Source organism: Pseudochaenichthys georgianus, chromosome 16 (assembly GCF_902827115.2).
Source record: "Pseudochaenichthys georgianus chromosome 16, fPseGeo1.2, whole genome shotgun sequence".
Taxonomy (NCBI): Eukaryota; Metazoa; Chordata; class Actinopteri; order Perciformes; family Channichthyidae; genus Pseudochaenichthys; species Pseudochaenichthys georgianus.
The window spans coordinates 20111026-20137096 of NC_047518.2; the positions used below are offsets into that span (position 1 = coordinate 20111026).

The 26071-nt window shown below is 39.9% G+C and overlaps 2 protein-coding genes and 1 non-coding gene across 4 annotated transcripts in view; 1 reads left to right on the plus strand and 2 right to left on the minus strand.

Moving 5' to 3' along the window:
- Positions 1 to 105: 105 nt before the first annotated feature.
- Positions 106 to 11395, minus strand: ice1 (KIAA0947-like (H. sapiens)). Of its 2 annotated transcripts, XM_034103345.2 has the most exons (20): positions 11194 to 11395; positions 10943 to 11001; positions 10555 to 10666; positions 10361 to 10437; positions 10230 to 10267; positions 10030 to 10112; positions 9794 to 9870; positions 9635 to 9672; positions 9448 to 9530; positions 9312 to 9348; positions 8632 to 8688; positions 8436 to 8528; positions 7921 to 8291; positions 4804 to 7359; positions 4111 to 4279; positions 3782 to 3942; positions 2997 to 3187; positions 1972 to 2072; positions 1760 to 1858; positions 106 to 1393 (listed from the first exon to the last, which is right to left on the minus strand). In XM_034103345.2, exons 1-20 carry the CDS (start codon positions 11281 to 11283, stop codon positions 1212 to 1214), a joined length of 4674 nt encoding a protein of 1557 aa, XP_033959236.1. In that variant the 5' UTR covers positions 11284 to 11395; the 3' UTR covers positions 106 to 1211. The 2 variants fall into 2 exon arrangements, with proteins under 2 accessions (XP_033959236.1, XP_033959237.1); XM_034103346.2 differs by lacking the exons at positions 10943 to 11001; positions 11194 to 11395 and adding an exon at positions 10740 to 10839.
- A 516-nt stretch (positions 11396 to 11911) lies between these two features.
- Positions 11912 to 11983, plus strand: trnae-cuc (transfer RNA glutamic acid (anticodon CUC)). The gene has a single exon. It is a non-coding gene; the product is annotated as a tRNA-Glu (tRNA).
- Positions 11984 to 15452: 3469 nt separating this feature from the next.
- The window catches only part of LOC117460384 (A disintegrin and metalloproteinase with thrombospondin motifs 16), an 83029-nt gene continuing 72410 nt past the window's right edge, over positions 15453 to 26071 (minus strand). The window contains exons 19-24 of the mRNA XM_034101764.1: positions 18950 to 19154; positions 18030 to 18224; positions 17830 to 17886; positions 17347 to 17562; positions 17022 to 17169; positions 15453 to 16881 (exon numbers count right to left, since the gene is read on the minus strand). Coding sequence (XP_033957655.1) covers positions 16766 to 16881; positions 17022 to 17169; positions 17347 to 17562; positions 17830 to 17886; positions 18030 to 18224; positions 18950 to 19154 — 937 coding nt within the window. The 3' untranslated portion in view covers positions 15453 to 16765. The remainder of the gene's footprint in view (positions 16882 to 17021; positions 17170 to 17346; positions 17563 to 17829; positions 17887 to 18029; positions 18225 to 18949; positions 19155 to 26071) is intronic.

Sequence of the window (26071 nt, forward strand, 5' to 3'; positions counted from 1 at the left end):
TTAACAACACACAACATAAGAAAAAATACAAAGCAGTAAATCACATTCAAAAATATATACTTTATAGATGATATAGGATAGGTTGTTAAAGTGTAACTCTCCTACTCCATATTCCTAAATCTTGTCTAAAACCAATTTCTCATTCAGGATTTCTTAAAAGCATTTTAAGTCATAACATAAACCGTCTCTACACGATTTTACAATCCTGCAATTTGCTCTAAGACACATTTATTCAAATGTAAATACGTATCAAATGTGTTGTGGGCTTTTATTTTGAAGGCAACGTCCGGAAATGGTAGCCATTATGTTGCACAGATCAGACCAGGCAGAATAAACCTGATCGTTTTAAAACATTTGGCTGGATCAATTATCACTGCCTCTATCAAAATGTTGTATTCGAATGATAATTTGATGTCACCCCAAGAATTATAAGTTTATAAATGACTTATTCTCATTTAGGATAAGCATGCAGTTTAGGTCAGTAGGCTATATTAAGTTTGTAGACCAAGGCCCAGAACGCAATTTGCATGGCTTTATAATGAATTTCATTTGGGCAAGTGAGGAGTAAATGCAACCAAATATACATGTATTTTATGTTCATTATGTTGAATTTTTTTATTTGAAAAAGTTAAATAACCTCTGAAACTTTAAACTGTACAGAGCTCTGGCAATCTTATTTTTCATTCATACAAACATCAAATCCTCATATTTACAAATGAAGAAACTATATAAAACCGGGCCACAGTTTAACTAGAACACATATTTTACAATATTTGAGAGCATTACCTGAGCAAAAAGATTGCAGTGATTCATGCCGGTACATTTATGACAGGGTGTGTACAGTTTAAAAAACGAATGTTAAATGTCTCCAGTACTAAACATTGAGGAAACATTTGCTACAAAATCAGAGTACATTTAAATGTATTCATTTTAAAGTAGAAGTGCAAATACAAAACACAAACTAAAACATTTGTCTGAACTGTCTTTCAGCATATTTGAATTTAAAGGCTTACGATGAACTTCAAGAACTCCTTTGTGAGGAGTAGCACCAAACCAATTTGAGAACATGTATGTGCTCAAACGGTTAACAGCTCTACCATAGGCTGCCAGTCAGCAAGTTGACATCAAAATGTAGGTGCATAGTTGGAATTTTTCATTAAAAAAAAAAAAGTGTACAAACTGACATTTAAACTGTATAGCATTTGTGTCTCTCAACTCTTGACTTGTCTGCAGATAGAAGCTAACTGGTTAATGCAGCTGGTGACTGCAGGAGGGACGCTGTGAAACGTTTCTCCTCTCCACCCTGCCAGGGCATCCAGGGCTTGTTTGGGGTTGCATGGAGACAGGTCATAGATGCAGTAGATGGCGGCCAACTGGACCTCCCATGGCACACCTGGGGGAAAAAACATTATGAGATTAAACTTCTAAATGGGGGTGGAGGCCATTTACTAAAGGTTAAGTCCTTAATTTCCTCTGTATCTCTTCTGTACTATAAATAAAAGGCAAAATGTGAACAAAATTAAAAACTTTAAAAAAGAGGCGTTTGAATGGAAATGGACTGCTTTTTATTTTTAAATGCCAGGATAATATATACATATATATATATATATATATACACACTGGAATCTGTTTAAAATGCACATGTAAATACACGTGTAAATACTCAAAATAGACAGAAAACTACATTAGTGTTTACAAAAATGATGACCAACTAAAGGCATGTCTTGGGAAATGGACAGCACTCTGAGCACATAGATACCTTCTGTCTGTCCGTGCCTTCCAAACGCGTTCATGACGTTGGCTACTGTTACCACTGAGGAAGAATTCCTGTCTTTCATTCCAAGTTGACCGAGGCGTCCTATATTAAATGGAAAAACAATAACATTTTCAATTTGGTAATCCCTAGGCTATCAATCAATTACACTTGATTCAGGTTATGGTAACCTTAAAAAAAAAAAAAAAAAAACCCACCAATGAGTCGGACTACAGTGGCGATGGTCAAATCAGAGACAGGAGTTTGTTGACCTCTGGGCTGTGTCACCCAGGTGTTCATGAGTGGCCACAACTCCTTGCTGTCGAAGCAGAATCAACAGATTAGTAGTGATGTGTCAGTCGCGAACAAGCCGATTATTTTGAACGGCTCTTTGGTACGAACGAGGGGAAACGAGTCGTACTTGGTGAGAGCCGTTCTTGTTATCGTTCAATCGTTGGTCCGCACTCACTGCCTGCCAAAATCCACTCGCCTTTTAAAAAGCTTGATTTTGTTCCCTAAAAGTATTCTGTGAAGACCCGCCCCTACTCTGATCGGTAGGTTTCAGCACGAGGAGTGAGGTGGGGTGGGTCTTAGCGGAATACGCGCGAGAGAGAAGTCATAACAAGTGGTACAGGACAGGTAGACGACGTGTTTTTCGGATGGAAAATGAGCCAAACGTGAAAACGCAGCAGCATTTGGATGCACTTCAACCAAAACCCAGGCAGTGATAAAGCGCACCATTTGTAAAGGCAAAATATCCTTTAAAGCAGGGTCAACAAATAATCTCCATCGCCACTTAAAAACACAGTATCTAATATTAAGAGTTGCGTGAATTTCATTCAAGGCAAGGCAACTTTATTTACTTAACACATACAGAGGGTAAATTCAAAGTAGTACATTCACTGACATGAATGACATGGATATGGCGCCACCTTGTGTCATGTTTACAATGCAGATTATTGACATAAGGTCTGGCAATACAGTCAATCATTATCCTGGTGATTATTTCGCAGATAAACCTAGTAACCCCGCCCCCTTTAAAAAAACGGCTCTTTGAAAGGAACGGAGCCATAAGATCCGGCTCCCTTCAAAGAGCCATAATTCCCATCACTACAGATTAGCACAGGGTTACATTAGATGCCTGTTTACAGAAAATGGTCAGCTTCACACAGATTATTTAGATTTTGTTTGGAAGACTATGTGTATATGTGTATGTATCTTCAAGTCAGAACAAATAACATACCCCAATAAATGATCATAGGTCCACTTCCACTTCTTGTGTGAACAGAGGAGTTGCAGAGTTAAGACATGCTGCCAGGCCTCAGTCCCCAGGTCCTGCCCGTAGCGACTGTGTTTAGTGAAAGACATGCCTGACCCTGACTGAATATCAGACAGTGTTCTGGAGATCAGCGTCTCAATTTCACAGGGAGGACTCTGCAGTGATAAAAGGAGATTAGATTTAAAAAGGGATACAATTGGGAAATAAGACATTTGGTAAAAACAGTGATCTGGCTAAACTATGGTCACAAAGGTCAGGGCCCAAACAATTTATTAAACTTAAATGCCATCACAATTATCTACATTTTAAATGAATTAAAAATAAATAGCAATGTCACCCCTTTAAAAGTCAGAGGATATACATTTGACAAGCTAGATTTGAGTAAAATAAGTACCGTACTTTTCGGACTATAAGCCGCGACTTTTCCCCCCATTTTTTTTGTACAGCTAACGGCCACTAGGGAACCTCCTAAATCTATGGATTTTACAGGTAAAATTAACCACCTTTAACTCTATGGGCTCTATGACCGGTCCGCGCCCGCCACCTTTAAGCGGCGGGCTCCAGCAGGAAGAGCTGGAGGCCGGAAAAGAGTGAGACAGGTAGCGCACCAAAGTAAAAGTGGAACCGAGAGACAGAACGAGAGCAAGACAGACGGACAATTTAGCTGCTGCGGCTTATATGCAGTTGCGCTTTATAGTCCGAAAAGTACGGTATACAACTGGAGAACTCGATCTCTACAAATACTATACCTTTTCCCAACCAAGGTATGCTGAAAGGCAGCTGAGGAGCTTTTCTTCTGCTTTCAGTTTGGTGACAGTATGTATAGCCTGGCACAGAGAACTACTGTGTGACAGTACTTTGGGCCATGTTGTCACCATGAACAAAATCATCTTAGCACAGTCTGGGAAATCTGCAGTAAGAAAGACACAATATAGAAAAAATGTAATTTAAAGTGAAGCTTAAGTGGTGCATGTAGGAGCAATGAAGACAACCTTTACAGTTGAGAGAAGCAATTAAGTAAAAATACAATTGCAAAAGTATGTACGAGGTTAAATACGGTAGAACGTTAATTGCTAACCTTCTGTGAGAATGCTGTGTGCCAGGATGTGAGCTTTCTCCCAGTCTCTTGTCTGTCTACAGATCCCTGTGTGGACTCTACAGAGGGCCTGTATGTGGTTACTGTTCAGATATTTTTTCCCCTCTTTCAACTTTTCCAGGATGGCCAAAATCATGTCACCCGTGTTAAGCTGAAGAGAGAGTAAACATGCACAAAAAGTTAATTCACATGGACACATTTTTTAAACAAACACATCGTATGAGCTATTAGCAGGCGTTTTCATTTACATAGATATTGTATTTGTCAGGAGCTACACAAGAGCCTTTGTTTGGGTTATTGACATTCAGTCTCTTTTTCTTAAGTGAACAATAAAGAAGTTACTCAAAGGGCATGTTATTCAGAACTAAATGACTAATGGGAAGGAACCAATTGTGCATACAAAAACACTGTTTTAAACTACAATTGCATACAGTAAGATAAGCCTACCAATACTTTTTTTTCTTTAATTCAATTATACAGATAAAAACACTTGACATTTAAAATCAAATCCATGGTACCAAAAAACCTCAGAGCGATAACCTCTCAATGCATTTTTCTCCCAAAAATATAGTGTTACTTGCAGTATATTTGCAGCAAAAAAATGCTAAGTCATACGGTCGACGGCAAGAGTGAAAACAACTGAAATACATAGGCCGAATAAACAAGTCTACTCACCAAGCTGTTTTCGCAAATCTCAGAGATGACCTCCTTCTCTTCGTCTCTCAAGACAGGCTTTTTGGACAGGTTACCAACATACAAATGGCTCTGGATCACAGGCAGTAGATCGAAAAACTGGTTTTCAATCTTCTTTAAAAGGTGAGCTATAAGATTTTGCTTTGCCGGTTCTCCACCTTCATGGGACGGTAAAGCTGTCTTTGGTTTGCATTGTTGGCTACTCAGAGTCTGGGCTGAGGTGGCCTTCACTCCACTGTTGGAGGAGGAGGAAAGCATCTGCTTGTCGCTGACAGTAGGAGAGCAGTTATCTAGCTTGAGACATTTACTGCTTTTAGGTTGAAGCAAACTGACAGCCTGTCTTTTTTCTCGTCTCATCTCAGTCTTGGTGAAGGCCGTCGAAGTGGAGTTAATCGTCTTAAAGCAAGACATCTGACTGTTGGTTGTTGTGGGTAACGTCCCACTCTCCGATGAACACATGCTGAGCCCGACATTCCCTCTGAGAATGCTCAGAGTTCGGGCGTGGGCAGAGAGCTCCGGGTACATGGTGTCAAAGATCCTCATGGAGTTCTCCTGAGATGGACTGGAGGAAGATGACGGGGAGGAGTTCATTGCCGTAGAGGGTAGGCGACCTGGGACCGGCACGGCATGTTTTGGAGTGGCGGAATCGAACTGTAGTGGAGAGGAGGGGACTCCATTCGGAGGGAGTGGACTGTTTCGTGAAGAGGATCTCAGCTGCCGACTGTTATGAGTCAAGTGCGCCTGGACAGGAGTGGAAGGCGAAACAGATCTCTCCATGGGCGAGGGAAATGAGAGTTTACCAATAGCCTGCCTTGGATTGATTGATTTGCCCGCCTTTGGAGGTGTTTTCAGAGGTGTTAGGAGACGAGGAAGTGGAGGGCCCATCGCAGAGCGAACTTGGCCTATGCATTCTGGTGACTGAGCCGTAGTGGAACATGTCACTGGGCTAGGTTCTTCCTCTCGGATCACAACTGGGCTTTGATTTTCAGTAACTTTTGTGCATTCATTTGTGCTAGTATCACTTTTTAATGACAGAGTAGATCTAACAGTGCGAACAATATTTTGTTTCACTTGAAGGTGACTTGCGTCTTTGCTGTCCTGAAGTGCTACAGTTTCTTTGTTTGTTGTTATCTGGGTTTCTGGTGTTGGGTCTTTGTCCAAAGCCTGCAATTCTATAGTGGGAATCAGACATGAAGGACTTAATCGCCTGCACATAGAATGTATATTATCCTTCATAGATTCAGAGTTACCAACCTCATTTAAGTTAGAAAGGGGAGAGCCTTGATCTGCTAGTTTTTCACAGTTGAATGTGTCTATGTCAACACCCTTTTCTGCAGTAGTTGCAACATTTGCCGTACCAGTTTCCTGGTCAGCTTGGGTTTTGTCATCTTCCATCTTCAACAGTGGAAGAGGCGTAGATCTATTATCACCATTTGATTCAGAGACAGAAGCTGCTACAGTGATTCCACCAGTTCCTAGTGCTTCGTTCCCACTTTCCTCCCCAAGAGGTTTAATGGGTGCATCATCTTCAAGCTTTCCTTCAACATTTTTACTTGTGGCACTACTGAGGCCGTCATCGCTGATTGACAAACAGGGTTTATCGTCTGGCACATATGTGTCATGGCCCACACAGCCTCTATTCTCCTGGGGTGCTAAGACATCTTGACTGCCCTGTCCCAGATCACTAGAGTCCTGGAGATTTTTTCCAAGTTCGGAACCCTTTTCTGTATTTGTTACCTCAGCAACTCTCACAGAGTCAATGATTATTGAGGAGGTAACTGAGGAATTAACTGGCTGAACATCAACTGTTTCTTCAGAGATTACAGTTGTATCCTTCCTTCTGGGGGACTGTCCAACCTCAGGAAGGACTGCTTTAGCATCAGTAAGATCACCAGGGCTTGTGTCGACCTCAATCTTTTCACCTGTATCTGACTGAACTTCCTTTGCATTTTCACCTTCAGGAATACTATTGGCACCACTGTTGGCTTGCTCATCACTTTCAGTAGCCAACAAGGCATCCTCAACCACAACGGCTAAGAGTGACGTAGAAGATAAAGAAGCAGAAGATAAAGAAGTAGACGAAGAAGAAGAAGAAGAAGAAGAGGATAAAGAAGTAGAAGAAGAAGAAGAAGAAGAAGAGGATAAAGAAGTAGAAAAAGCAGAAGAAGAAGATAAAGAAGTAGGAGCAGAAGAAGAAGCTGTTGATGATAACTGCACGGCTGACGGCTTGTGCTCATTCTGCAATTCCTTTGCATTTGTGATGCTTTTGACCTTCACCTCAGTGACGCGACTCAACATATTTTGTCCTGAGTCTTTGGAGTCATTTTCACTGGAAATGTGTTCCACTTCCTGTCTTGCGACTACTGGCAAGTCTACCTTTTCCTCTCTCTGTAGTGCAGAAGGTTTTAGACAGGGGCTTGTTCCAGATGTTGTGATGAGTAAGGACTCTTCTTGTTGAGAAGGAACAGAGTCGTCATTGATTTTGGGATGGTATTCCTTTTCCCCATCTGTTGTCTCCATCGATTCCATTTCTGCATCCTGAAAGACAAAACACAGATGTGTTATAAGATACAACCACCACTTTGAAATTGACCAGGAGAATCAAAAGGCAGAAAATATAACAGTGCTTTTTTGACCACTTTGCAATGACATTACATGAGCTTTGAGGGACCACATTGTGATTTTCTTAACATAATAAACCTGTCATTTTTAAATATATAAATCACATGTATATTCACAAACAACAACAGCCAGACCTTTGTTCCTTTCTTAATTGATCATAATTCATTTGATTGAAAATGACACAATATCTAAAAAGTACTAGTTCAGTTACAAATACTATTATATAAGGTTTTGACATATTTAAGGATAAGTTAACCTAGTAGTTGATGTAAAAGTACTGTACGAAAAGTGGTTTTATCTCTACCTATTCCATATTCTGTGACTTTCTTTTAAAATTCTTAATTGACTCTGATTTTAATAAAAAATATTGCATTGTGCATGCAGACCTTTTAACACAGCAATTTGCACTTACATAAAAACAGGTAAAACTGCACATTAGTTGGTATTATTTTTGAGAAAATGCATATGAAAATGTACCTGATTTTCCACCTCGTCTGGTATAGGTGAAATGCAGGGAAGCACTGGTTTGAACAATGCCAGTATCTGCCCCAAAGATACTTCTGAGCTTCCAAAGTCAGAAGACGACTCCTCAGCTTTGTGCTCCTTGGACTTGCTCTTTTTAGGAGTGTTTTTTGGTTTCTTGGTACTTGGTGACTGCAGCGATGCTTGATGCTTAATGTCTTTCTGCCTATGAGGAGAGTTTTTTAACAGTGTAAAAATGGCTTTTGTTTGCACAGGGGAACTGTCGGATTGACTGATCTTATGAGAAGGGGACTGGGATGCGTTCTTCAGATGAGAGTGCAGTCTGTTTTGTGGGGGGCTTGGTAGAACCTCCTTGGATCTTGACTCTGAAATGTACAAGAATAAAAAGGATTGCCACGAATGCATGAAATGGTGAAATTACAAATATAAATGCAAAAGCGATTCAAAAGTGAAAGACTTGTTGAGTTCTGTCTCAGCCATTTATACAACATAGCTTAATAATGCCTCACCTGGAGAGTTTTGGTAATGTATCAGGTTGACAAGGTTCTGCTGCTGAGGTTCCACACATGCCCATAAATCCTGTAGCAGCATTTGGAACTTTTCTGAAAAGCAGACGCAATCAATCACAAGCTGCACAACTAATAAAGACAAAGCATACGATCCTTAAATTAGTGTAATAAATCATAATTGAAGCTGACTGCATACCTTTGTCTACTTTAGGCTCCTTCGGTGCACTTGCTTGAGTTGATGTACTCCTATAATCTGTGAAATGGAAAATTAAAGTCAGAATAAAGTTTTTGCAATTATATAGATCAAATGCACTTTTGTTAAAAAAGGCCCTTTGACACTTAAAAGGTGGGGTAGGTAATTTTGGAGAAACCAGCTCGAGTGCGCTAGAATTTGAAAATACACAGCCGGAAAAAATGTGCCACTTCCTTACAGAGCCCCTCCTCCAACACACACGAACGCGCACATGACCAATGAGGGCACTAGATAAGTTTGTGCACAGATGGAAGGCAGACAGGCAGGTCGGCCATCCAGTTACTTTAGCCGGGCCGGCTAAAATGATTGGTCGTGCTCTTTACAGTGCTACGGCTTCCACAGATTACATTATTTCATGGATTTTTTGTCAAAGCACTTAATATATTCATTGCTATCGGGATGTTAAGAGCATTCCATGGAATATAACAAAGAGTGTATCTCGAGCCGGTTTCTCAAACTTACCTACCCCACCCTTTAATTTAAAAAAAGTTTGGTGATTTGGAATAATTTTTGTTTTTTTTGTTAACTGAAAACCTAACTTCTGGAAGAACCAATATCTGACTGCAGCAAAGTAAGTGTTCGTTGTCACAGTGTATTTGTAAATTAAGCTGTTTCTTACTTACCTTTGCACCTTTCTCTTTCCAGTTTCCTCATTCTCACCTGTAAAGTAATTGAAATTTAACACAAAGAAATGTCTGTGTAATAACTTTGAAAATTACCCCCACAAATGTGCAGTTTTTACAAAGATTATTACTGCACCTGGAGGTCATCAATATTGCTCTCTAGCCAGATCTTCTCTTTGGTCAGATGGGATATTTGATGATTCTGTTTGCAAACCGAGTCTGACATATGGACAGAAATATGTATAGTTAAACAGCCAAAATAAAATCATTAGGAACATTAAATAATTTTTTCATGTGGTGTCAAATACATTTTTGATACCAACCTTCAAGCAGCCTAACTTTATTCTCAAGGCTTCCCTTTCTGTGGATCAGAAAACAATATGGGACCTTTGAGCATCATTTGTTTTAGAATACGTTTCTCACAAACAACCCAAACAAGGGGTTGCGAAGGATACGACTAAATGGGAAAAGTCAGTTCTTACATGCTTGTTGTCTTGGCGTTCTCCTCTATCAATTTTTCAACTTGATCTGCTTTTGCCTGAGATTTCTTCAAAGAGGTCTGAAAGGTAAAACATTAAATGTGCAAAGATTATACATTTTCCTGAGCTACCTTTAAACTATGAATAAAGCTTTTTGAAAAACAATGGTTCTAAATGATCGTCAGTGATGAGATACAGCAAATTTAATTGACTCAAGTGCAGAGACCGTTTTTTCTTACCTGTGTTTCCAGCAGATCATTTTCTACTACAGCTTTTTCCCTCTTCAGTAGAGCATTCTCAAGTGACTGTGTTTCTGTCAGTTCTATAAGGTTGAAAGACAATTTAGCAAAGAATCAGTGATGTATTTAAAACATCTATAAACAGATTATTATTTCAAAGTTTTGCAACTTTGTGGTACAAATGATAGGATGTGAAGTACCTTTCACATCCTTAAGATGGTCTTCAAGCTTCTCGTTCCTGAACAATGTGAAAAATAAAATTAACATAAGATAATTCCATTATAATATATTTATTTGCACTGTTATGATTCAAATTAAAATAATCCCTTACTCTGCCATCATCTTGATATTTTCCTGCTTCAATTTTTCCATCTCCTCAGAAATCTGCCCAAAGGTCTTAAGAGCTACCTTGAAAAAAATAAACAGAGAATATCACACACGGCATACAAACAACACAACTAAGTGTGTGAAAAGGTTGAGGAAACATATAGAGTGTAAATTACACTCTACAAAGAAAGAGCATACCTTCTTTTCCTCAAGTTCTGCTTGCAAAGATTCATAATCGGCCGTATTTTTCTCCAGAGTAACCAATCTGATCTGCAGCTCTTCCAGCTGTTGTTGAAGTCCAATTGCGTCACTGCGTAACACATGAACATAATCAACTATGCATTTATTGAGATTCTTTATGTCATTTCGCACTCTGAGGTCACCTTTTGTATAAGAGTCTTGTTCCTTTGGTAAACATTCCCTTTAAACTAGTACGAACACATTATTACTACTACTATGTGTTGCTAGATTACACCTTGTAAAGTGACCAACCCCCAGTTCCCCCAGTGTCCAAATGTCACCGATAGCTAACTAAAATGTATTTGCTGCAAATCACCATGGCAATAATAATGCATTTATTACTCACTCAGAAACCGTTATCCTCTGTTTCAGAGCCAGAAATGACGACACGTATTCGGTTAGGCTCTGTAGTAGGAGACAGGAAGACACAAAACAAAAACAACCACACTTATTATTACCAACAACGTTCCCCTAAACTGATATTTAGTTTAGGAATCAAACGTTCACGTCACAAAATCGCAGACTGTTTATTTCCCCTTTACAAAGATCAAACACAACTTTTGAATGGAATTCTCGGTCATAAAAGGATAATCTGACCTGGTGCAAAACAGAGCAGTTTTGACAGTTTCCAACCGTCGCGTCCGCGGCGATTGCTGCCGTTTTGGACTGACTGTCCCTTGGCATCATGGTAAGACAGGTTTTCCCTAAACCCTCACAATATTTAATATCATAGACAATAAATTGAGGAAGAAATTCACTCAGTAGACACTCCAGACAGGTTCAAAATAAACACATTTTTCGCGTCTCCCACGTTGACCAAGGACCCAAATCAGGACCCCACATGGGAAGCTTTGTGAAATGCCGGTTAACATAACATTTAGTATTAATTGCTACGATGCAACCCCTTTCAAATTATGGTCAGTTTTCTAATTATGTGTAACTAATATATGCGTTTGATTTGATGTCGGCAAAAATATGATGTTTCTCTACATTTTCTGATTTCCTTCAGGCAGTTCACAATGGCATTTGGGGGCGTTGCAAAACAAATGCAGCAAATCGTGCTGCGGTTTACCGGCCAGTAGGAGCAGAATACTCTACCCCTGCTACACACTCCACACACTATACTCATAACATGCTCTCTGCTCATAGTTTGGTATTCGATAGTTTGTTTAGTAGCCAGCATAGTATACCTCAGTGAGTTTAGTACATTCCACTTTCTATTGATTAAATCCTTGACCAACGCAAACACTTCGTTCACTTTCAAGGTATGAGTTTGGATAATATTTTTTTAAGAATCTGCGAGCCGTGGTACATGTCCCTGGTGGTCTAGTGGTTAGGATTCGGCGCTCTCACCGCCGCGGCCCGGGTTCGATTCCCGGTCAGGGAACACGTTTTTGAAGCTCCAGAGAGACCTTACATATTATTTTGAAAGTGATAACTGTGAGCTGCAGTAAACCTCATGATAGTTTTTCGTAACTACCACATGTAATGGATTAATAGAAAACATGTTCACGTTTGTTTTGCTGCATTGTGTGTTATACTGTATTTTAGTCAGCAGAGGGAACTGTTGTACAGATCAGGCTACAGTGTTCCTAATGTATCTGCCTCTCTCTCTCTCTCTCTCTCTCTCTCTCTCTCTCTCTCTCACACACACACACACACACACACACACACACACACACACACACACACACACACACACACACACACACACACACACACACACACACACACACACACACACACACACACACATGCATACACACACACACACACACACACACACACACACACACACACACACACACACACACACACACACACACACACACACACAGCACTTTAATCAGTAGGCCTTCAAGAAGTAATGGCTCAAAATAACTTCATCTTTAGAAATACACATGGTGTAGTCAAGGTAGTATTTCGACTTTTGGGAAAAGTGCCCCAGCTCATTGTGTTCCTTTCTCTGCCAGCGAGTTGTCTACAGCCCGATGACTCTAATAGCTGAGAGGAAACAACTAAAGGTGCTGGATTGTTGTAGGTGCATCCTGATGGAAAGATAATAACCCTGTAACTTCAGATGAACCTTCAGAGTGTAGCCCTGAGGCTAAAGAGGTAAATCTTTCCAAACAGATGCAGTCGAAGATAGCATAGTTTCTTTAGTGGAAAGGGGAGTGCTGGGCATGCTTTCTCTCTTTCTGTCTCTCTGACAGATAACCTCTTTGGTTACCTGACATGTTAGGTAACACTTTGGATGTTTCCAGATTTATCTCAATCACCTTGTTACCTACAGGAAGCCTTTGTCTGATCTCTATCTTTGCATAAACAAAATTCTTCATCCTCTTAATCCCTTTCTTCTTGTGTGGTTAGATTTGTTCCTCCTTTGTGAGGATTCTGTAGCTGAGTGAGGTGACACAATTGCTGTCTAATGAAAGTCATAGAAGACAAAGTCAGTCACAAGCAAGACATTATTGTATTATTACTATTTCTACTTATTGTGATATTCATGTTTGAAGAGTTATTACAAACATGGGTCATCAGTTTTTCACGGGGCTAGCTAATTTTGTCAAAGAAACACATGCACATTTGCATTCACACATACAGGTGTGTACAGTTACCAATGCAGCTGCATTGCATTAGCAGGTGGAAACTCAAACAGACAGCAGAAGACAATGGAAACTCTAGAAATACTGTACAACATGGCATTCAATAACAGATGAAGAGAGGTTTTAATGTTGGCACAAGGGTGAAACCTAATGATTAGGTTTTTAGTTTCATGATTTCAACATTTTGAAAACACATCTTATTTTCTATATTGGTGTCATTTGTTGTCTCGTCTCTGCTACACAAGATTACGTTTTAACTTGACAGAGGTGAAGAGTGGCTGATGACAGTCCATTCCAGAAGCTTGGGGGGGGGTTTGAGTAATCTGACTGTGTGTGTTTGTGAGTGTGTGTGTGTGTGTGTGTGTGTGTGTGTGTGTGTGTGTGTGTGTGTGTGTGTGTGTGTGTGTGTGTGTGTGTGTGTGTGTGTGTGTGTGTGTGTGTGTGTGTGTGTGTGTGTGTGTGTGTGGTGTTGCTTTTGTCAGAAAACTGGCATTCATTTATAAAACCCTTCTGCATATCTGGACATCTTGTATTGTCTACACACACAGAACCATGCAGAGTATAACACCGTGCCCACAGCTGACCAACTATAAATCAACAACAGAGAGGTGGTTGACATGGAGGAAAACCCTTTTCTCTCTTTACCCACCTCTGGCTCACTCTCTCCCTTTCTCACAGCATTTTTCTATGACAGCACCAAATACATGTATGCCCTCCCTCCTCCCTTTCCACTCTACTAATCTCTCCCTCTCTTCTCACACCCTTCTTCTCTTCTTCCTCCCTCTCTCTCCCCCTCTCTCTCTCCCCCCCTCTCTCTCTCTCTCTCTCTCTCTGAAGGGGATTGCCCAGAGGAGTGTGACAATGGTGATTTTGTTTTGGGCATCTGTGTCTATTTGACTTGTTAAGAAATGACGAAAGAGTAAAGCCCAGACACAAGATGTCATACGTGTTGAAATGGAATACCTCATGGGCATTACCGTTAGCTTGTGTGCTGGCCTGTGCTGCACTGACTTTGTTTTGGCTTCATTGGTTGCAAGAACACCGTTTTTTTTCTTTGTTCATTTTGAGCCCCACCGGTTGTCCCCAACAAAATAGTTCTAAAAAATGTTTGCATGTCTCCTGCCTATAGCACTCTTCCTGCCTACAAAAACACTTAGAGACTAGCTGGTGAACATAGTGGGGCATTTAGCAGCTAATCAGCAATATGAGCTAACCTGCTTGCTCCAATAACTTTTAGAAGTGATAATAATGTCTTTGCTGCGCTGCCCCCAGGTGGTCAACATTTATTTTTGCAGGTTTACCAATTGCTAAACTAGCAACAAGATCTGAGGGAAGCTAACCTAGCTAAGCATTCTCCAAGCATAAACTGCGCCACTTTTCTTCATTGGGGTGCTAAAGGTTCTCGTATGCATGGATCACGTTTCACTTCCTGAGCCTGTTCCAACTTTTTTAAGAATGTATTTAAAGTTTCACACCTCCCTGGTAAGATAACATTCACTCTTACTAACAGCAGCAAAGAAGGAAATAAATCAACAGAAGGTGAGATGCTGACTTGACACACATGTTTATTGTTTTTCATTTACATTGTAAAAAAGAATCACATTAAAATAGCCATCAGCTGTTTATTTTATCAATGATTTTAACCACAAAGAATATGTAATGCATTATTTCTGTGACGTATCAAAGCATGTAATACATGACTTGTGAATAATGTTGGACAATGTAATGATCTCTTTGTTCATACCTTTTGCCATTATTTTTGATTTACACTCAACAGCTGTTGTAATGATCTCCTGTACTCCTGCCTACAAAAACACTTAGAGACTAGCTGGTGAACATAGTGGAGCATTTAGCAGCTAAAAAGCAATATGTGAGCTAACCTGCTTGCTACAATAACTTTTAGAAGTGATAATAATGTATTTGCTGCGCTGCCCCCAGGTGGTCAAAATGTATTTTTGCAGGTTTACCAATTGCTAAACTAGCAACTAACAAGATCTGAGGGAAGCTAACCTAGCTAAGCATTCTCCAAGCATAAACTGCGCCACTTTTCTTCATTGGGGTGCTAAAGGTTCTCGTATGCATGGATCACGTTTCGCTTCCTGAGCCTGTTCCACCTTTTTTAAGAATGTATTTAAAGTTTCACACCTCCCTGGTAAGATCAAATTCACTCTTACTACCAGCAGCAAAGAAGGAAATAAATCAACAGAAGCTGAGATGCTGACTTGACACACATGTTTATTGTTTTTCATTTACATTGTAAAAAAGAATCACATTAAAATAGCCATCAGCTGTTTATTTTATCACTGATTTTAACCACAAAGAATATGTAATGCATTATTTCTGTGACGTATCAAAGCATGCAATACATGGCTTGTGAATAATGTTGGACAATGTAATGATCTCTTTGTTCATACCTTTTGCCATTATTTTTGATTTACACTCAACAGCTGTTGTAATGATCGATAACAATGTTGACCTTGAAATGGGCTATTCAAATTTATTTTTATTTTCTTCAACAATGAAATAAATGTTTTGATGAAAAAAGGTGCAGTTTGTCAGCATGAAATCCTATGAAATTAATACAAAATATAAAGGTAATGGGCTTAGGATAATTTCCTTAGGGTAAGTAATACAATGACACATTTATATTGCTTATAAATACAGTCTTCCAGCAACGCTGTATTGTAAAGCCAATAAATAAAACAAACAATACTTTACACAGGTCACACAATTAATTTGCTTCTTCCTGAAACTTGAGGATTTAACATTGATTGTGTGACAGAAGACATCGATAAAGCACCATTGAGTATGAAAGTCATTGCACAGGCTTGACCGATCTCAGCAAAGCTTTTTTTATGTTCCTTTCTTTTTTCTTTTAAATGACAACACAAAGCTTCCTGTTATTGTCCAGCTATTGAGGAAGCACACTTTGATTATCTTCAGTCTGTTTTCTATCAGGCCATAGGGTAAAATATTTGCTTTCGTATCTGCATTTTTTAATTATCCCTTTTCATTATTAGACATCAGATATTTATTTAATCAAGAATTGCTGAGCAGAGCAGGGCGTATCACATGATGTTGGCAGTGCCTGAAACCTCTTCGACAGTTTCTCTCTGTTGGCCTACCATCGCTGGCCTTTGGTTGACAGGGAGATGTTGGGTGTCCTGGATACACATCTCTTTATTTACACACAGTACATAAACAAAGCTGGGGTTTTTCAAATCAAAAAAATGTCAGGTCTTCAGTTTTCTTTGGATATGTCAATCCTATTCACTTTAATCATGATTCCCATTCTGCTAGTTCCTCTTTATAATTATCTCCTTTATTTGTACTGTCCTGATCACATTCCTGTGTAGGGAATCAAGTTCTTGTATCCAGATGTCCGGCATCACAGAGAAGAAAGAGGGCACTGCAACTCTCTTGCACTTCCATTGAAGTGTCTATGTTTGTCAGTGCTCGCCACACGCTTAAAGCAAAAACAGTCTTTTCAAGCATGGACTTCAAATATAGTCTTTTGTCTATTTAACTACCTATTTGTCTCGTCACAGAGTCACTCCATGTGATTATAGGTTTGAATTTGAACAGGATTGACAGCACTGCTTGCCATAGAACTTGTGGTTGCAGACTCCATGCTGGGGCACCAGGTAGCACCAGTTAAAGTAATCCCGACATGCAACGTCTGGAGGAAAAAAGAAAAAAAAATACTTATCAAGGCTTGTTTTTCATAAGGGTTTTTCAAAAGAACTCCATCCAGACTACAGAAAACAATACTTTGTACACAAGCATGCAATTAGTATTATAATATATGAGCTTGGGTACCTTTTTTCTCAGGTTGTGGGCAGAAGTTGGTGTTGCAGGCCTGGGACATTGAGGGTTTAAGATGGAGGGCACAACCAGGGGAGGGCTTCCCTTGCACCAGACATTGGACTGTCCTGGCCTGCACTCCTCCTCCACATGTCACTGTGCACTGTAAAGTACGAAGAAACCTTCATGAACCACTTTATAACACATTCAATTCCTCCTCTCTCTCTCCGATCACAAAATGTAATGAACTTATAAAGCATTTATCTGCAGAAACCAAATGTGATGCAGTAAACCTTACATTACATTAAAAACAACCTTATCCTTCTCTAAGTTAAATTACCTGTGACCAAGGAGCCGTTTGCCATTCTGCTGGAGGCGGAGGTTGAGGGAGGGGTTTAGGTGGATAGGTGCGATGATGCGTGCTCCATCGGTTAACTGGTGGGGTGGTGCGGATGGGGCATTCAGCTGTAGTGCATGGCCTCTGTAGTTCTACCGTGGGCTTGGGGACATGGTGGCATTTCTTGGCAGCCAGCTCTCTGTATTTTCCTGCTGTGTCCTGCATTATGGAAACCAAATAATGATGTAAGCAAGAAGTGAAATTGTGCCACATGACGCACTCAAAAAACAATTCTTAACGAAAAAATTATAGCACTGTATGTACTTCATATACAAAACAGAAAAGAACATTTTAAACTTATAAAAAATCAGGATTTGAAGAGATTAGCCTTTCAGCAGTGATTTGTCACAAATGTTGTTTCAAGTTAATTTTCCAACAAATATTTGACTGTATCTGAGTCAGCATCATTACAGATATAATACACACCTTCTCTGCACACTTGATGAAGCGAGCTTGATTACCACGACCACAGGTTACTGAACACTGAACAAACAAACAAAGAAAGGAACAGAGAAGAAATGGAGAGAACATATTCATATTAGCTAAAAATAGTTATATTATTTACATACTGCATTGCTGAATGCTTTATAAGATATGATATTGCTGTATAACTGGACTTGGATTACCTCTTGCCACGTGGAGACAAACCACTGCACTTTACGTTGTTTCTGGCAGCGTTTGATGAAACAGGATTCTTGATTGGCTGGTTTCGGCAGACCTGAGCACAAACTGTCTGCCAGTGTGCGTGTACGGGCACTTGGGTTGGTGCTCGTACACAGCACCGTCCTCTTCCTTAAACCGCTGCCACACTTACGAGAACACTGCCAAATACACCAGAACATGATAATGATCAACTCTGACGTCCTTAAATGCTTTAAAGCTAATAAATAAGAGGATTTGTCTAAATGAATTCAAGAATTGACATAATGTAGTTATTAAATGACTTTAGCATAGAAAAATAATGTCACAGGCCAAATATCTCCACAAGCCAGCTTTGCACAGAAAGCATTCAGCATGGCAACCATATTCACATTCCCGATGAATGCAGTGACTTATTGTACTTTACTGTAAATCCTTCGTACTTCCTTTGAGGTAGTCAAAAGAATTCCCCCAATATTCAATCTGATCCTAAGCACACATCTTTTGGCATGGCCTGAGAAAAGTTTTACTACATCCAAGAAACAGTGGGGCAGTGATGCACTACACCAGAGAACCAGAGAGTAAACTGGACATCACTTGTGGCAGGTATTTAAGGACATTTGGGACAAAATGGCTGTTAAAAAAGTCAGACAATTTACCACACACAATGTATAGGAATTGGACAGAGAATGAAACATAAAGTCTCAGTGGGAACATTCATATTTTAAAGCCACTGAGATCACTGTCATAAATGTGGTGAAACTATCAAGGCTGGTGTGTAAAGCCATTTTAGATGAATTGAGAGCGTGCAGTATTTTATTTCCTGCTGTGGTTGTAAGTGTTGAACTACGACAGCAGTGATCCTTGAAAATTCAGATTCTTACATATCCCTTTTACACATGCTCACCTGTGACCATGGCCCAGCGGTCCAAACTGGCGGGCAGCTGTGTGTGTTGCAGGCTTGTCCCCTGGGTGGGGCGGGCTGGGTGCAGTGGGAGTCGGTCAGGGCGTCTACGTTAGTCTGGCTGCTCCTCTGGACACACTGGACCTGCCGCGTCTGCTCCCCTCCTCCACAGCTCTGGCTGCACACCCCCCACTCTCCTACAGACCAGCTGGGACAACACAACACAAGCTGGCTGAGTCAACATGAACAGCTACTCAATCACCTACATGGTATTCACAAATGACACAATAACTGTACATGGCTAGTGATGAAGACACCATGTGTTGTGTCACATCTCTTCTTCAGTGGCCACTGTAGGTTATTGTTCTTCAGAGATATAAATACAAGGGATTGTATAACTGATGGTTAAAGCAATACTTCTCACACTAAATAATCATTTGTATATAAATTACTCCCTCCCTGTTACCTTGAATTATTTTTTTCACGCATGGGGAACATCTCTGCACGTGTCTGAGCGCTTGTAAACAGATGTTTGGTTAGGCAAAATGTTCATCAAGAATTCAAGGTAAATGGGGCAATTAATTGACATATAAGTATTCCTTTAAATATTGTAACTCTTAACTAAATGTCAGTATTAAAACACTTTCTCACAGAGAAAGTCATTGGCAGACAATACCAATCATGAGGTGATAAATAGATGAAAATAGGCATAACTATCTCTGTGACTAAGCACCACTCTCATGTATCTCGTTGCAGGTCTAACTCTTTAGGGTGTTAGATACTACATGGTTGAGTGGCTTTGGGGCAAGTCAGAACAGCTGAAACTTCAGGCTTTAAAACTGTAACTTAAACCCCACTGCACAGTTTTAAACCCCCTTCTTGCATAAACTCGGCCCTCATCTCTACTAAACCTAAACATCACCACATATTTATTTCGTAATTACCTCCATTTGCTCTTTACACTCCTAACAAGTATATACATTGGCAATAACACAAACTTGGCTTGTTTTAGGATAAATATATATCAAGCATTGATTCATCTGAGACAAACAATCATCTGACCCTGATGAGAACAGTATAGTTTATGTTATTTTTTAGAGACGACCACATGTCTAAGTCTTCTAATCCCTGAGCCTCCTCTTCCTTCTCCCTTCCTCAAAGCATCATTGCGTTTGTCCCAAGTGACCCCAGACTGAAGGTGCAGGCAGCTCAATCCCTCATCACACACTCTATCCCAAACAACCCAGGAAAACATTGCTGTCAGCACATAGAGTTGTATATATTAACAGTCTAAACTTTATTTGTGGTAATTGTGTGCATCACTTGCCTGGAATGTTGTATAGGGAGGATGAGAAGAGTTTAGCTTTAAAAGGCATTATACTGTACATGCACTATGGAATCTAAATAAATATGCATGGAGAAATTCCATCTGGTTTCATATATGTAATGGCTTGTCAAGAGAATTAGACATGCTGCACTATCGTTAAAGGATGATTTAAGGGAGACTGAGGGGAAAGCAGGGATAAAGATGTATTTTTCTTCAAACATTTCACCAAGTGATCAACACATACGCTAAACATATTTAACTTGATGGCATGATATTTATTGACCCCTTGGTGCAAAGATAGGAGCTTAATCCTCGTGGCGAAGGAGGCTGTGGCTCAGTGGAATAGTGTGCTGAACATAGTGCGCTGAACTTTGGATCAGGGGATAGCAAGTTCGAGTCCCACTGCAGTCAGCATGTCGTTGTGTCCCTGGGCAAGACACCTCACCACAGATTGCTCCTGTGGGGATTGGCCACAGTACTGAATGTATGTAAGTCGCTACGGATAAAAGTGTCGTGTCTTTCTAGAGCTGAGACATGTTTAGATACATTACGCTTGCACTGTTGGCTGCAACAAAGAGAAATCCAATACACCTTTATTTATATTTCTCCGTAAATATTTCAATACTCAAATTGTACAGGACATGCAAGCACCCTAACTAATTCACATGGATAACAATTATTCTGGTTATTAGTGCATTTGGAGAATAGTCTTTTTCAATTAAATTCCATTCAAAACCTTTATTTATCCAGGTAAAATCCCATTGAGATCAATGATCTCTTTTTCAAGGGAGACCTGCAGCAGTAGGTTCCACAAGAAGACATAAAAACATTAACAACAGAACAACAAAAGGACATCATACAGCAAAATGTACAGGGATTACAATTTACATATTTAACCACATGTACAGGTACCAACAGCATCTGATTTTGTAGCATCCAACCGAGCTTTAAAAACATGTAGTGGTACTAGCTTGGTAATTTTCCATTCTTTTTGCAGACTGCTCCAAGTTAGTGGAGCTGCACATCTAAAAGCTTTCTTCCCTAAGACAGTCCTAGCACTTGGCACATTTAATAAAACCACAGCATGCGATCTCAGGCAATAAGTACTTTCAATTCGCAGAGAGATCAGGGAGCAGATATAAGATGGTAGTTTATCCAACATGGCTTTGGAAATGAAAAAATACCAGTGACTGAGCCTCTGTACAGTAAGTGATGGCATAACCGCCTTGGTATACAGCGTACAGTGATGCGTAAGTGCTTTACAATTTGTCAAAAATCTCAGTGCACTGTGATACGCAGCATCTAACTTGCTCAGGTAATTGGCAGGTGCAATCATAACAAATCACCATAGTCCAGCACAGGTAAAAAGGTCACAGTGACTAGCCTTTTCCTGGCCTCAAGCGAGAAACAGGACTTGTTCCTGTAAAAGAACCCTAGCCTAACCCTCAGCTTTTTAAGCAGGTTATTTACATGAAATTTAAAAGTGAGACAATCATCAAGCCAGATACCAAGGTATTTGTAACAGGTAACCACTTCAAGTTGTATTCCTTGCGTAGTTACAATATCCAAAGCAGTCTCCGGTGTATTTTTAGCTTTAGCTTTAGAAAAGAGCATTACCTTGGTTTTATCCACATTTAAGCTCAGAAAGCTGAGCCTGCATAATGTTAAAAACAGCCTGTAATTTAACAATAGCCTCGTTAATCGAGGGACCTGCACAGTACATAACGGTATCGTCCACATAAAAATGTAAGGTTGCTCCTTCGACATTTTCACCTAAACTATTAATATAGATCGAGAATAATAGTGGACCTAAAACTGAACCTTGTGGTACACCATTAGTGATGTTTAACCACTCAGAAGACAGCCCATCAAAGTGAACACATTGGGACCTTTCAGAGAGGTAGTTCACAAACCACCCCACTGCATGGCTGGATAGGCCAATACTGACCAGCCTCTGCTTCAAAATGCGATGATCGACGGTATCAAAAGCTTTGGATAGGTCAACAAATAGAGCTGCACAACTCTGCTTATTGTCTAAAATATTCGTAATATCATTTACCACTTTCATTGTGGCAGTGATGGTGCTATGTTGCTTTCTGAAGCCTGACTGATGTTTAGACAGGATGTCATTTGTACATAAAAACTCCTTTACTTGTTCACTCACTAGGCGTTCAAGAACCTTAGCCAGAACTGACAATTTAGAGATGGGTCTATAATTGTTTAATAAGGTGGCCTCCCCTCCTTTTAGTAGTGGCATGACATAAGCTGACTTCCATACTTTTGGGATTTTGTTCGTGCTGAGAGAGAGGTTAAAAAGAGTAGTAAGAGGTGGAGCAATACAATCTGCAGCTATCTTTAAAAAGAAAGGTTCTACGTTGTCCGGACCAGCCGGCTTTTTAGGATCTAGCTTGGTTAAGACTTCACGAACAACATCAACAGTAAAAGGAGTAAAACTGAAAGGGTTTTCCAGACCACATTGTTCTGAGTCACCGACTGTGGTGTTCACAGAAGCAGAATTAGAAACAGAATGAAACAGAGAGCCACAGGACACAAAATGCTCATTAAAACAATTTAACATGGTAGCCCTATCCGATATAGTGCCAGATGCTGTGGTAAGGCACGGAGGTAGCTCATTACGGATATCACCGGTGGATATCGATTTTATGGCTTTCCAGAATTTTCTAGGGTTGTTCAGGTTCTTTGTGGTAACTGACAGATAATACTTAGATTTAGCACTTTTGACATGTGAAGTGAAGCTATTTCTTAGCTGCCTATAACACAGCCATTCTACCTCTGAGCCTGATTTCCTAGCCTTTGCCCAGGCCTTGTTTCTCTCATGTAGGAGACTAGATAATTCAGCAGAAAACCAAGGATTGTCTCGTCCCTTCACTCTAAATGTACGCAGGGGTGCATATCCATCATTTCCATAAAACCAAGATAAAAATAAGACCATGCGGTTTCAACATCAGCACACAAATCGATTTTTCCCCAATCAAACCCAAACAGATCATAATAATAATAATTCCTTACATTTATTATAGCGCTTTTTCCAGTGCTCAAAGCGCTTTACAGATACACATTACACATATATTTTACATTTATTTTTTATACATGCAATGGTCATGTACTGTGGACAATACCCACAGGAGCAAGTACAAAACCCTGCTCCACAAAATGATTTATGTCTCTCTTGATGATAATACGAGGTTTAACCTTTTGGACCTTAGTGTCCCTAATTGTGGCTACAACACAGTGGTCACTCAGATCATTCGCAAATACTCCCACAGCTGAGTATTTATAGGGAATATTAGTTAGAATGAGATCAATTGGGGAGGATTTATTTGGGGACTTAATATTAGGGCGAGTAGGACTGTCAACAATCTGAGTAACATTTAAAGAGATACAAAGGTTTTTAAAATCCTCTGACACTGCAGTTAACCAGAAGTTAAAATCTCCAAGTAGCACTATTTCCTTGTAGTCTAGTTGCGATAAAAGATTTGCTAGCGAAGACAAGGAGTCTTTGACAGCTGAGGGGGGTCTGTAACAGCCCACGACCATGACCTGTTGACCCTTTGCCACTTCTATATTTAAGGCTAAAAATTCAAATTGCTTACTGATAGATTTGGAAACTAATGTGGATACACTGAACTTATTCTTAACATAAATGGCAACGCCACCACCTTTATTAGGCCGGTCGGTACGATACACATTTAACCATTTAAGGCAACGTCAGAGGCCAAAATAGATTTATTTAGCCATGTTTCTGAGCCCAATAGCAACATCTACAGATCCACAATTTGTAATTCAATGGTCTGGCCACTGAGAAAATGTGGTCCCAATCCCAATGTGAAACGCCCATTCTAAGCTAACGAAAACACAGGAAAATCTATGGTTTCAGGTGATTATACACTATTCAAGCGCAAATCCTACACACTTTTAATGTAATCTTATTTTGGCTGTCTTACATCACATCTAGGATGTCTAGTTAAACGTTTGTAGATGATTAAGGTGCTATAGAGTTTTAATTGATACAGAATAGCCTCACTTATACTATGGATTTATCACTTGGGCGACTCCACTGGCATGACCTTTGGTTTAATATACTGATGGATGACATTTCAAGTTATAGAGCACCTTGTGATCTTTGCCTTGACTGTTATAGGTAAGGTAGGGATGTTGGAGGATGAGTAAGCATCACCCTCTCTGGACAGAAGCGTAGGGGATAAGATGTCCTGTGGACAGAGTGTCAAATAGCCTCTGTGGTCTAATGTTTAGACCACAGAGGCTCTAAGTGACGCTGTCTAGCTGCCCACCAGAGGCATTAAATAACTTCTGACCACTGTTTATGGCCCTGCCACTGTGTGTGTGTTGTGTTTGTCAATGTGTGGGTGTTTCTCTGTTTATATCAGTGCACATCCACACTGTGAGAGAGAATGATATCATGCTCTTAATTTGAGCGGGCACCGGAGACCTTTTTCCATGATGTAATGCCCGCTCAGTCCAACTTGTTGGGTGCACACACAGCAAAATGAAATAACTGCAGGGCCTTAGATTAGTGTGCCTTGCAGAGATGGACTGAAGACCACATATGACCTAGTGGTCGGTCCTGCACATATTTTGTCTCTGCTCACAGTTTATGCACAAGTAGGGCCCACAAACTGTATTAAAGTGATGCAAAAACTTATCCAGATGCTTGGTGATAAGAAGAAACATATGCACATTTACTAGGACAATATGCTGCAGTTTAGTTCGACAAAAAGGTTATATACTATACCAGGATATCACAAAAGTACAACTGAAATCAGTTCTGGATGATTAAACAATGAAAAATAACTCTAACAAGGCAGGATACACAAATGAATGTGATAATTGGAAACCCCAACTTCACATCAGTACTGTAACTATATTATGCATGTTATGGAAGTTTAATATGAAATCTGAGACCTGTATATAATACCATATTACAGTGCTGCAAATAACTGTAATCAGAGTGTAAAAGCATGGAAATAAAGGCTGGAGGATAAAACACAAAGCAATAGGAACAATATAATAATAAACGTTCCGTCATAGCATAAAAAGGTCTGTTTATTCAGAGTGAAACAAAGTATTCCAAGACAGTTAGTTAGCTATCAGTTCTCAGTTAACATCATAGATCTATATATGTATTATGTGCTCAAACACTGAAAACCTGTCACATCTTACTGAATCAAATTATGTTTAGATCATAGTAGCTCTAAACATGGCTCTAAGTGTCTTCACACAGTGCTGCCACACACACACACACACACACACACACACACACACACACACACACACACACACACACACACACACACACACACACACACACACACACACACACACACACACACACACACACACACACGCACGCACGCACGCACGCACACACACGCACACGCACACCTAAAGCGGGCCCAGCTGTGGATAATAAAGGAGATAGGAGATGAGTGTTAACAGCTGTGAGATTACTTTATAGCCACCATTATCACTGCTTCCCTTAACACAGTGTAAACAAACACATCCATTAGTGAGAGAATGCTGATATGGTCGGTGTGTGTAACTTTATAAGAGTGGTGGAATGTGAGAGAGAGAAGGAAAGAGAGAGAAAGAAAATGAAGCGTGGAACAAATCCAAATCAAAAAGGAGCATCGATATCTACTATTATTTATAGGTGACTTTTTTAGATACGGCAAGACAGGCAGACAGACAGACAGAGAAGCAGAGAGAGTGTTTATGTTTGTTACAACATATCCCAACAAATCCCTGCTGAGAGATTG

Excerpts from the sequence above, each read along its gene's own strand:
- ice1 (XM_034103345.2), bottom strand. The coding sequence starts at position 11,283 with ATGATGCCAAGGGACAGTCAGTCCAAAACGGCAGCAATCGCCGCGGAC. Across the intron at positions 7,360-7,920 it reads CAGACGAGGTGGAAAATCAG|GATGCAGAAATGGAATCGAT; the intron begins GTACATTTTCAT and ends TTTGTCTTTCAG. Across the intron at positions 3,943-4,110 it reads ACACAGCATTCTCACAGAAG|ATTTCCCAGACTGTGCTAAG; the intron begins GTTAGCAATTAA and ends TTCTTACTGCAG.